Raw genomic sequence first — 13196 nt, forward strand, 5'->3', positions numbered from 1 at the left:
TAAGAAAGCGCTGATAATATTCTTACGGGCTTTGAATTTTGAGAAAACAAAGTAATTTCAGTTTATATGTAATCAACTCTGAATTTGCAGGAGACAGATATAATAAGTTAGTTACCTACTCCAATCTGATCTTATACAAAGAACAGCAAAAAATTTTAAGGTAAAAATGATGGTTTTTTTCCACCCTCTGTAAACTGAAACAAGACTTCCAGTTAAGATAATTCCTTCTAAGTGCTGAAAGAGAACTGTGTCTGTAGGACTGTGAAGTATTTCCTTCCTAGAAAAAGATGCTCACAGATTTGTGTAATGCTGGCCCTATTCATAACACTAACTAGCTGCTGATAGATGAGAACTTCAACATGTTCTGGATTTGTCTGTGCTCTGAAAGAATTACAGATGCAACTACAATGATAAAAAACTTTGTGATCCTAATCCCCATCCTAATAATACAATTCAACAAGTTAAAAACAATGTTAACACGAGAATTAAGCAATAAACTGATTAGGCAAGTTAACAAATGGAAGGTTCATCTTAACTGTAATAATAAAGCAGCTAACATTTATATAGTACCTTACGTGAAAAGCTCAGTACATTTAAAATATGATTCATCATCTCTGCCACACAGAAAGACTGATAATTTCACCAGCCTACTAGAATTTCATGAATTTCATTTAGTTATTCAAGGCATTAATGCTGACCTCAAAGCTATAGCAATTAAGTACAAAGAAAAGTACAGGATGGAGAAACAAGAGGGAAATGTTTTGTGTCACTGAACTCCTCCCCATGAATTACTTTTGAAAGAACAAAAAAAAAAAACCCAAAACTGTATTTCCTCAAAGTTAGTAATGAACAAAAGCATTCAAGGTGAAAACACAGATTTTTTACACTTCATTCTATGTGTTTCTGCGACAATACTATTACTGTTTTGTCAACTTTAAAGTTAGAAATGTGCCACAGTAAGCAACCTATAGCGGAAAAGATAGTCTTTAGAATCTAAAGAACTATACCTGAGTGAGTCTCAAAGAAGAGAGTCTAGCTTCTGGATTTCAGCAATGAAACAGTAAAGAAGTGAACATGCATCAGGTATGACAAAAAAAACTAACTGCTGATTAAAAAAAAACAAAAGACATGAACAAAACTAAATTAAAGCTGCACAATCTATAATTATCTAGATATACACATACAACAGCCTCTTAAATTTCTAGCAGAACACAAAATCACAGTAGCTTACAATACATTCATGCCAAACAAGATGGAAAGAGCAGATAATGCAGCAGTATTGCACAATTAGAACAACTAAGCAGTAACTACATGCTAAGCAAGCCAGAAAATACCTTCCAAAAGCCCAAAGAAATGGTAGCTTTTTCTAACCACAGTCTAGCATGCTGATACTTTGCCCAGAGAAGTTTAATTTGCTTACCTCCTGTAGAAGATCTGCCTGTTCAATGGCTTTGAGAACATTTTTCTTGGAAGTCTCCTGGACCTCCCCTCCCAAGAGGAACTCATCCAGAATAAAATAGGCTTTTTCAAAATTGAAGATGATATCAAGTTCACATACCTGAAAAGAACATGAAGTATTACTGCAAAGTGGGAGGATACTCTTAGGATAGTCTCAGAAAACTTACTTCAACAAACTTCACCAAATCAAGACTTTGGCCTCAGGCTATAAGCTTTTAAGTAGGGCAACAACAACAAAATCAACTGAAACCAAGATGATTTTTTTTTTGCTCAGGTTAAACAATTATAGCAGCCTCTTTCAAAAGCTTTCTCACTGTTAAAAGAAATGCTCAATTCACAGTTGTCAGTCTGACATGGCTTCTCATGATGCAAAAGAACAGTTCTCCTTTTCCCTCAGAGGCAGATGATACAATTTTATAGAAAGAAAAACTTAACAATCAATTTCTTATTTATCCTGTGTGTATCCTAGTCAAAAGGAGTAGGAAAGCAGGAGGATGAGCAGTCTTCCTAGAAGTGCAAATGCACACTACTACTGTTCTGTTTGTTTTTGGTATCTGGGAAAGCAGATGTCTTCTTTTCTTACCCTTCTTGCTAGTTCACAACCAACTGCCTCATTTGAAAGCAGACATAAGAAGTGCTGGGGGGAAGGGCAAAGCATACATACACGAGCACTGTCAGAGAGGAGAGCAAGTGGAAGCCTAGACAAAAAGCTAAGGATAAGATTTTATCTAACCTCAAGCAAGACTTCTAAGAAATGAAATAAATACAGGCAATTAACATCAGATTAAGAACCGTTCTCCAAATTCTTAGTTTAGTTTTATATTGTAAGTATTACATAGGCAGCAGTCAGTTTAGTTCAGCCAGGTAAGCAACAGAATAACTATTAAATACACCTCTTCAACAGCTAGCTCATTGTGTTTCTAAAAAGGCTGCATGAGAATGAAACAACATAATACAGACAGTGAATCCATAAAAATCAACCAGAAAGAAGTTACTAACTCACACTGCCAAAATACTTGTCAAGAAGTTCTACATAACGATGAATTATTTCCAAAGTTATTAGCTCATTGTCCTGATCTTCAATGGCACAGCAGAAATAGAGGCTTGCATATCTGTAATAAAGTAATAATTCACGTTAGAAAAAGATGAGCAAAATGAATGCATTTCAGAGGTATTACATTCTCAGTAGTCCTTCAAACTCAAGTTTACAGTACTGTTACTCTATATCAACAGCCATGCAAGTTCCTTCAAAGAACAGATTGGAGACCACCAGACATGCATGTGAGTACAAGCATCAAACAAGACTTCAGTCTTTAACACTCTTTAGTTGTTGGAATTAAATTAGTTTAAGTGGTGGTTGGAAAAGGAAATACATTAAATTCTTTGGCCTCCTGACAGTTTTGAGACAAAATGTTTACTCTACCTGCAACATCCAAGCACAGGTATACTAATCAACAGATAAAATTTTAAAATTTACATCACACAAGTTACATATACAGCTATTAACACCTATTTAAAACATCCTGGGAAAAAATAAACTGAACAAGTAATTTAGGATTTGGTCTTTAAAAGAATACAACTAATGCAAAAAAATTCCAAGGCTATCACTATTAAGTCAACAACTCAATTACTACCAACAGTTCTGGTGTCAGGAGAGGCTATCAGCTAAGTTTCTAGCATTTACTTCCACCTTCGAATACAAGGAGTTATTTACCTCTGATATGATCTTGCACTCCACTTTAACAAAAAGACCAACCCATTCTACTGTACACTACAATACAGTTGTTCCATTTCTGCTTAAAAATAGCTGATGGAAACCAAAACAGAAGGGAAAGTAAAAAAAAAAAACACTCATCCTTTTGAAAAGTGCCAAAACCATATGCCACACAGATACACGCGGCAGAAATGAAATCTCAAGTAAGACCTGCTTTAATTGATAATTTTTTTAAATGAGGAGCTGCTTTGGTTTGCCTGTTTAGAGAGATGGCAGCATTAAATAGAGAAGCCAACCCTGTTTAAAAAAGGTCATTAAGATTTGAATGCCGAGTTTAAGATATGTATTCTTCTGCTGTACATAGAAATTAATACACATTTTTAACACTACACAGAAATTTTACCAGCTGGGACTCTGTAAGCTCCAAAAGAAACTGCCACAAGTTTTGTCTAGAATACTATAAAACAATTTTAATGTGAATGTTTAAACTTGTCTCCCAGTCACTAAGACACTCCATCCATGATAATGCTGCAACTCCCACTCTCTCCTCGTGCCAAGTCAGATTGCCATGGCTTACTTCATCACGAGCACCTCATGAGAAACACTTTCATTCAAAAGTTCTAAATTAAAAACAAAAAACAGCTATTCCACAAAACCTAACTTAGGAGGATAAGGGTGAAAGTATTTCCAGTGAAACACTTCACACCAATTCTCTTGCTTTTCTATATCTTTACCATGGTGACTTGTCAGCTCATCTTAAATCCTATCTGAGAACGGTTCTTCTGATTTTACGCTTCTATGCTATTCCCTCTCATTAATACTTCAAGGACATTTACAGCCATTGTAGCTTACAAGATGTTATCTGTACAAGATATCTTTCAGACAAAACTGTTAAAAAAAATACTGGAGACTTATGCTATAAAGGAAAAGCTTTTCAAGCCTCCTGAGTATTTTTTTTTTTAAGTCTAACTCCAGGCTAGACTATTTGCTTGCTTTGTTGATATTCACATTCGCTATCTGCACCTGGGTCAAATTCCTCTAAACAAAACTTTCTTCACATTCAGATGAGCATGGGTAAACCATTCCCTTCGAGTGCTTAAACAAGCTGAATCACAAACAGATTAACCCACTAAATTTGACCTAAATATTTGATATTTATCCACAAAGGAGACTCCTTTTGTGTTTCTCTAATACTTGAGACTCTCTTTTGATGCGCAGAATTATTTTACGTGAGTACAAAAAAAGAAGGGGAGAGAGAGAAACTTTACTTGGCATAAAACACTTTCCAGGAAAGCTGTCTGCTCTCAGCGTTCTCATTTTAAAGAAAATGAAACATACTTTTGAAAGACTTTATTTGGCAGCTATTAAGTAGAGTACACTTTCAAGCTCTGCCAACTGCAGTTTTGGAGAAAGAATACCAAGAAACAAAAACTACTCATTGTAACAAAATGGATGTTAGAGTATCTATCAAAACACGCAGAGAACATTTTTCAAGGAGGCGTTTGTTGTTTTTTTTTTTAAGTAGTAACTGTCAAATGCAGATTCAATATGCCTACTCTGTAAACACTGTAAGACTTGCACGTCAGCTACCGCTGCTAATATGTTGATAACGCAAACAAAACTATAAGTTTCTTCAGACCCAAATTTTCAAAGGCATTAGTCTGTTGCCATTTTTTTTCCCTTTGTAGCCCATGGCTTCAGGAAAAAAAAGAAAAAAAAAGGGTGTCCAGATATAGTCTAGAGCAGATAAACTAGCTTTTCTGCCAAATGGATAAGCTTACATGAAGTGTAACCATACAAAGCTGAAAAGATTTCTGTACGCAAGCTGAAAATGTTGACTATCCTGCAGAAATATTGTTCCTTCCTAATGAGTCTGTCAGAAAACTCTAAGGTGTACCCAAACAAAGGAAAATTCTGAAAAGAACATAAGCCACACACCACACTGAAGAGCAAATATGACCCAACCTGCAAAAAAATATTCTGCTATTTTCATTCCTATTGCAGTTCATTGGATTTTTCCCCCCATCTCAGTAGACTCCTCAGTCCTAAAAATAAGTTGGTTATACGCGTTTAGGGAAATACTTTATGAAAAACTTTATTAACTCGTCAGAAAAGGGACAGTAATTCAGAAAGTCCCAAACCAGTCTGAAAAAAAAATTACCTGAAAATGTAATACAGAATAGAAGAGGAAAAAGAAACTGCAGGCAATAAAAACACACCAAAATTTCTGCTTTTAGGTAAGTGATTTTGTAGGTGTTTAACTTTTGAGGATAGAATCATTTGCGTGAACACCTCCCAACAGCTACACTAGCTCAATAGTGGGAAGCCTCAAAACTTGCAGGCAATCCTCCAGCCAAGCTCTCCTTTATGCTCACTAATTCTGCTGAGGTATCAGGTTGATATAGGTAGAGCATAGCTTGCAAATCCTGCCATTTAAATGGTGTTCTACTAGATGAGAAAATGCCTGTTCAAGACATCACTGAGAAGTTGGTAAAGCTGCTAGCCCAAAAACATTCAGCATCTAAGTTGTTTTGCAGGTAAATTCTAAGTACAGACATCTAAGGTCCACAGAGCTTGGACGGAACAGAACTCAACTGGCAAGAATATGGACTTGATGGGTAGACCATTCAACAGACAAGGAACCGGTTGTGAGACCATACCTAGAGAGTGGTGGTCAACAGCTCAGTGTCTGAATGGAAATAGTAACGAGTGGTGTCCCTGAGGGGACATGGGACCAATGCTATTTAATATCTTCATCAATAATGTCAACAGTAGAATTGAGTGCAGCCTTGGCAATTTTGGAGATCACAACAGGCTGTGTGGTAAGGCTGACACACCTGGGATACAGGATGCCATTCAGAGAGACCTAGACAAGCTGAAGCAGTGGGCCCAAGAGAACCTCATGAAGTTCAACAAAGCCAAGTGCACGGTCTCACATTAGGGTTGTGGCAACTTCCACTATTAAGACAAGCTAGGATGGGTGGATATAAAGATGGAACACAGCCCTGACAAAAAGGACCAAGGTACTGGTGGAGGGCAAGCTAAAGATGCACCAGCAACATGACCTCACAGCCCAGAACACCAACCATATCCTGGGCTAAATCAAAAGAAGCATGGCCAGCAGTGTGAGGGAGGTGATCTACTCTGAGCTGCTGAAACCTCACTGTGTACTGTGTCCAGATGTGGAGTCCTAAGTTACAGGACAGACATGGACATGCTGGAGTGTGCCCAGAACAGGGCCACAAAAATGATCCAAGGCATAGAACACCCCCTCATGAGGAGAGGCTGAGAACTGGGGCTGTTCAGCCTAGAGAAGGGAAAGCTGCAAGTGACCTGATAGTGGCCTTTCAGTATCTAATGAAGGGACTATAAGAAGAAAGGGGATAGAGTCTTGAGCAGGGTCTGTTGTAATCGGACAAGTGGAAATGGTTTCAAATGAAAACCAGAGAGAGTTTGATTGGATAGAATAAAAAAAAATCATAATAAGGGTAGTGAAGCACTGGAACAGGTTGCGTAGGCATGTGGTGAAAGCCTCGACCATGATGGCCAGGCTGGATGGGGCTCTGAGCACCCTGATGGAGCTGTTTGTGTCCTTGATCAACACATGGAAGTTGGACTAGATGGCCTTTAAACATCCCTCCTAACTCAAACAATTGTATGACTCAGTAACTGAAAGACACCACAACACCACCTTTAACACATAAACAGGTGCTTCAGGCAGCCCAGAGTTTTGGATTTGGTGTCAACACAGTTGACCCAGTGAAAATTCTAATCATTGAAATACTCCTTGGGAAAATATTTTTTTCCCTCTTTTGAAGAAATTACATATTTATTTAACAAAACAGGAAGTTCTGAGATTCTAGGAAAAAGAATCTCTAAGGCAAAGCTGTCACTATTTAATAAGGATACAGAAAAAAGCAACAGTAACAAAGCTACAGGAGATCTATCTTGCAGTTTCCACTTTCAGCATGCTACAACCCCAGCGTGCAAAAAGTTGTTACTGGTAAGCCTCTGTAAGATAAAGCTGCTGCTTCTAGTTGGATGTATGCAGAGGTCCCCCTAGTACCACAAGTACTAGAATACCACACAGAAGACCAAACTACCACACCTAATTAACTATTATCATTGCATTCATTTAGTTTTATAGTCACCTACTCAACCCTATAGTTATATTTTAACAGATTCAGTTGGCAATTAGATTCGCATAAGGAAAGATACGGATCACGTCTCACTGCTGGGTTTGTGTCCCTCACCACATGACAATAACATGGGATCAAAATGCTTTGAGTAGAGATGCACACCACTTGCAGAACATGCTCTTTCTTTGGGAGTAGGAGAAACCAGAGTTTTAAAACTTACTTTTCTATAAAGCTTTAAAGTAACCTATGATTAAGGTTATTCTGCAGTAACAGATGACTGTCACAACATCAAAGGAAGTACAAACCATTACACTTTAAAACCATGTTACAAAAATACAATCCCAAATTGCCATATAGAAGTCACATTTCTTAATCGAGTTACCAATCAATGACAACCAAGTCCTAAAATCTCAGTATACCAAATACTAACAAGAAAAATTTACATCAAGGACTGTTATTCCGCATTTTCTTAGAGTGCAATACAATGCACTATGAAAATAACTAGCACTGTCAGAAGCTAAAGTAGTAAATAAAGTTGAGACCCTTAAAGAAAAAGAAGAAAAATCACATGCTATTTTAACATCTTTTTTCACTAAAATACTAGAAATTATAACATTTAATATTGATTTATCCTCCAAAAGGGGAAAGCTGCATGAATTTCTACATGATATACTACTAGTAGTTTAAAAAAATGACAAAATGAAGAGCAATCATTACCAGTATTTGCTAAGTTTCTAATCAGCTATCTGTAGAAAATCCCCCTCTATTGTCATGAAGTGCAACTGTTAATGGATTCCCATATTTCAATTTTTTTATTCAGCAAGCTACTTCAAATCTGCCCCTTGAAATCAGAAATACAGGTTCTCTTTTAAGTCTTCTGGTGCCTACCAGCCTGAAAATCTAAATCTCTTCCAAACCAACTACAGAACACAACCAACCCAATTCATAAGCTATGTCAAAAACAGGGCACGCTTCCATGCGCATTTTCAGATCTCTAAAGAATTTGTTTCTCTAATGAAAAAAATGAAGGTAACAATGACTGACCTAGTTTTGCAACCATATCAATGCTACATACATGAAGCTAAGAAATAAAAGCAAAATATTCACATGGATTTTAAAGGCCTTTGTAGTTCTATCATCTTGAAGTTTCATCCAGAAAGTATTTCATATGCATTATAAGGATGAAATAAAACAGAGCTTAAGAGGCTAATCAAAATTGTCCAGCCTTCTTGATAAATGTTAAATAGAAGAAAGCAGCAAAAGCTACCAGCTTGTCAACTTTGCATTTGAGCTGATTTTGTTCTTGAAAAAGGGTACATCAATGAGACTCTAGAGTATACCTTTAATAATGCCAACCATTCTTTGAGTTGCAATATCTAGGTCAACTCTCTCTTACACCTGAAAAGTTGACAGTTATTACGCCCTAAAAGCAATCATAGCACAAATTTCAGCAATTTCAGACTCATAACAGCAATGCGTACATACATGTACAACAGCAATATGTACAGCTTCTACTGAAAAAACACTTTCAATGGGAGGCTCAGATATTTCCCAATAATAAACCAGATAAGAACAGATCTTAGGAGAGATGTGCAGGAATCTTTTGTCTGCAAACAAAAGTATGCACCTTGTGCAATTCTACAAACCACGTAAAGTTTCTGCTACATGTCTTGCTCTTTTAGACATCTGCTGTTCAGGAAGCACTGGACCCTGACTACTGTAGCTGTCTTGGTATTACTGTGCACTTCTGAGCTAACAGATCTCTCTTCTCAAAGACATGGTGGTAGTTGGGACTTATCAACTTCAGTTACAGTATGACGATTGCTAAAAGTCTTTCCATAGAAACATTAAAGTAGTTACTGCTAACGGGTATAGGATTTTAAACTCACTATTGCCTCTGCCACCCAGTCATTCCAGTGATGCTTGAGCTTTACGTAACTTGCCAATAAAGCAAAAGTAAAACAGAAACAGAGATGTTAACTGGCTGGATACAAGCTAATCTTAAGCAATTTCATAGGCTAACTGTACCAGATCAGTTTGCAGACAGCAAAATAGCTACTGCAGTCAGCTGTGCCCACCAGCAGCCCAGCAGATGGACTGCAGTCCAGATATCTACAGCAGCCAACTGCTTTATTTTCCTTGACCACAGACTCCACAGCACATTACTGAGATACACAAACATTACAACTTTCAGCAGCCTAAATAGCCATATCCAGATTTCTACCAGCCCCACAGGCTGGAATTAAAAAAAGAAAAAGACACAAGTAGCTGCTAACAGTAGTAAAGCGACAGAGAGAGAGAGAACCACTGTGGAATGAACTTACTGCAAGAAGAGCTACCACTCTACACAAGACTAGGCAGGGTGGGGAACAGGCTTGCCTATGCATTCCCAGTTCTTTTGACCTAGTCCCACAAAAGCCAAGTGATAATATATGCAAGCTCTTTTTCAGCTGAAGGGAGAGCACAAAGCATTTCAGCAACTATGTCTGCATGTATACACAAGGAGTTTTCTAAGGAAATTAAAAGGCAGAAAACACGTATGCTTCCTTAAGCAGTCTTATACACTGTTCCTCCTCTCCCTTCCTCCTAGTGTTCAATAGTTACACTCATCAGACACACTAGCAGTCTTCAGGTGTATGATGTTACACACACAGACATTCTAGGTCCTGGTTTCACACACACATCTAATACTTTTTAATTCTATTCATTTGGCTCATTGCAGAAGTTAGAAACCCTTCGTTACAGCTCCAGTTCTGTCTTTCCTAAAGACAGAACACAGCAATACTGTCGAGCACTGAAATTATTTACTACCTCTAAGAAAATAAGAGCGTATAAATCTTTTTAAGTTTGTAAATAACTAGGGAAGGGAGTTAATTCAAGGTTCCATAGCACTACCTTTACATGGAAGAGATGCAGTCTACAAAACTGCAGTGAGAATTACTGTTATTTGTAGGGACAATTATTTTTATACCTCTTCATTGTCATGCATTCTAAAGACCAGCAAAAAGCTAAGAAAACTCTTGTCACACACTCCAGAATGTTAGTGAACAACTGAGAAAGGAAAATACTGCCAAAGAGAATTATATGGTACTTTCAACATAAGAAAAAAGCTAGCTGTGATTTTTTGAGCTGGGAAAAAATGCTTTTGTGTTCATAGCAAAATAACATTCTACGCACTCGTTGAATCAAGAAAGTTTTTCTTATTTCTGTGAGAGCCTTTAAAAGCAAGTTAAATTTGCAAGTTTACAAAGTCCATGCCTCACATAAACATCTCTAAAATTTAGTTTTTCTTTATTACCTATTAAGTTTTATGTGCTTTATATTGCTATGCCTTTATTTACTGTGGTCTTCCACGCAGAGAACTAAAAACCACCACTCCTCATGAAAGAAGAAGGAAACCTCATCTCTTCAGCACATTTCTAAACGCATGAATGACTTCCTACACATGAATGATTCCTACTTGGTTATCAAATTAGGTTCAAGGGAAGACAGTCTCCTCCATAGCCAGTAGAGAGAAGAAAAAAGATAAATTAAGGAGAAAAAAAATCAACCATCATTATTTTCTTGCTACTTATTACACCGTTTCTGATGTATGTCAATTACGAGGTTAGTGAGAAAGAACAACCTTTTGTAGACAATCTTCAGGTCTCTCCATTCCAGGAAGCTGCACATTTTCGGTTTGCGGGCTAATACTGTTTGAACAAGTTCCCTTGTGATTTTCTTCTTTTCTTTGTCAGATAGTGGGACATACCACTTCTGGAGTCTCAGTTTCCCCTGGCGACTAAAAAGCAACATAAACTGCATCTGTTGAATTAGAAGGGGAAAAAAAGGATTATTCTCAGTCTCTTAGTTCTAGGAAGATTTCTATGAGGAAAACCAAGCAGGAAGCAAGATAGCCATCCAAAAGCCTATCTGCACGGATGTATTTCTACAACGGTGGCAGATGTTACACAAGATCTGGAAGCACCAATAACACAAAGGATTCAGCTGAACAAGGTCAGTCAGAGCAGAGATAGTAGGAAGCACGCACAACTTTCAGACCCGCGAGTCAGAGCCAGCAGGCAGCGGCTACACCCGGCTTTCTGACAAACCACGTCCAGCATCTCTACGCTTACGTTTGCACTTACTACAAAAAAGGACAGAAAGCAGCACACCCATCTCCTCCAACACCCAACCTCGTTTCCAATTAGAGCCTTACAGCACGAGCAATTCGCACTAAAGATCCCTCCGAAAAGCCTTAAAACACTTTAAGAGGCATTAAATCTCCCAGCAGAGTCCTACGGCACCGAGCAGCCTCGCTCCGCACAAAAGGAGTAGAGATTAAGCGCTTTCCCTGCGGTCCTACGTTCCAGGTCTCGCTTCCTCTACAGGAGTGATGTTGCAATTATATCTTAAGAGGAACTTGTCGGCTGTGCTTTCCAGAGGCTGGAGCGTTAATAAAGGAAACGGCTTTCTTCCTTTTTTTTTTTTTCCCTTTTCCTTTTCTCCCTTTTCGCTCCAAGTTGTGACGAAGTTTCCCAGGCGATACGGCAGACGTGAAATCCCACGGAGCTGACGGTCCGGCGCGGGCAGGGGGCGGCAGCCCTGAGCCCCCACAACCCCTCCCCACCTCCAGGGGACCCCTCCCGTATCCCCGGGCGGACACGAAGCTGCGGGCGCAAGGAGCCGCGGGCCCGGCCCGCCCCAACGCGGCCGCGTGAAGGGGGGCGAGCGGTATTGCCGGCGGCAGCCGGCGCGGAGAGTCCCGCAGCGCGGGGCAGAGGCGGACGCCGAGGGAAGGCGAGTCCGTCCCCGCGCGGCGGTGCTCACCGTGCCCCGGAGGGGAGAGCGAAGAGGAGGAAGAGGAGGAGGAGGCGGCGGCACCGCTCCCGAGCCGGCTGCTGCTGCTGCTGTTGCTGCCGCCACGGCCGCCGCGCGGGACTGAGGCGAGAGAAGGGAGACGCCGCCGGCTCGAGCCCGGCGCCAGCGCGCGCGCGCCTCAACGGCCGCCTTCCCCCACTACCCCCCCCCCCCGGCGCCACGCTCGGGCAGGCCGGGGCGGGGCCGGACTCGCGGACGCCGCTCCCGGGCGGGGGGGCGGGGCTAGCGGGGGACGGACACAACTTCGCTCACCGCCTAGAGGGAGGAGCCTGCTCGGGTAGCCCGGCGCATGCGCGGTGAGGGAAGAGTGGAGCTCGCCGCTGGCCAATTGGAGAGCGTGGCGCGGAGGAGGGAGGGAGGAGTGAGGAGCGGCGGGGACCAATGAAAAAGAGGGAAAAGCGCCGAGGGAGGAGCTGCCGGAGGCGGTGGGAGGGACGAGAAAGGGACAACGGCAACAGCCAACCAGAAGGCGCGATGCAGATAGCGGTTCGCAATCCGCCAATAGGCCGGCGCTGGGGTAGTGACATCAGTCAATCAGGTGCCCGGAGACAGAGGCTCCTCCTTCCTGTTCCCGGTCCCCGGGGGCGGCTGTTGGGGGTGCGGAGAAGGGGTGGCGGTGCCGCGCGTGCGCAGTGCTGTGTTTCCTTCTAGCACGTGCGTGCCCCGCGTGGCGGAGGGGCGGGGCGGGGCGGGGCGGGGGCGGGGGTCTGGGGAGGGGTCTGCCCTTCCTCTGAATGCTTTTTCCCCTAGTCACCCAAGTTGCGGGCCCTAAATAAGGCAGTAGGATTAACTGCGGTCGTTTGGGAAGGAGGGATGATGTTGAGTTTTACTGATGGTAGTTGTCAGCGTGCTCTCCTCTGCACCTCTGGTAGGAGGCACTGAGATCGCGTTGGGCTTTTATTACTTTTTATTATTGACTCTTAAAAATAAATCTATATCCTTCTGGCTGCGAAACGGCTGTGGCAGCAGAAACCGGTGCTGGAAAGGCTGTTGTGTAGAGGTGTGGGTAGTCAGGAGAGCCAATT

General features: G+C 41.0%; 1 protein-coding gene across 3 annotated transcripts in view; it reads right to left on the reverse strand.

The window, feature by feature from the left end:
- Nucleotides 1-12163, reverse strand: part of AP1S2 (adaptor related protein complex 1 subunit sigma 2) — a 31482-nt gene extending 19319 nt beyond the window's left edge. For all 3 annotated transcript variants that reach the window (XR_010622498.1, XM_065741416.1, XM_065741417.1), the window contains exons 1-4: nt 12121-12163; nt 10937-11115; nt 2462-2570; nt 1421-1558 (exon numbers count right to left, since the gene is read on the reverse strand). Coding sequence is in view for 2 of the 3 variants with exons in the window: in XM_065741416.1 (XP_065597488.1) it covers nt 1421-1558; nt 2462-2570; nt 10937-11115 (426 nt within the window). In the remaining variant the exon portion in view is untranslated. The remainder of the gene's footprint in view (nt 1-1420; nt 1559-2461; nt 2571-10936; nt 11116-12120) is intronic.
- Nucleotides 12164-13196: the final 1033 nt, after the last annotated feature.

This window comes from Cyrtonyx montezumae, unplaced genomic scaffold, assembly GCF_038088225.1.
Source record: "Cyrtonyx montezumae isolate F1298 unplaced genomic scaffold, pur_monq_1.0 scaffold_3, whole genome shotgun sequence".
NCBI classification, from domain to species: Eukaryota; Metazoa; Chordata; class Aves; order Galliformes; family Odontophoridae; genus Cyrtonyx; species Cyrtonyx montezumae.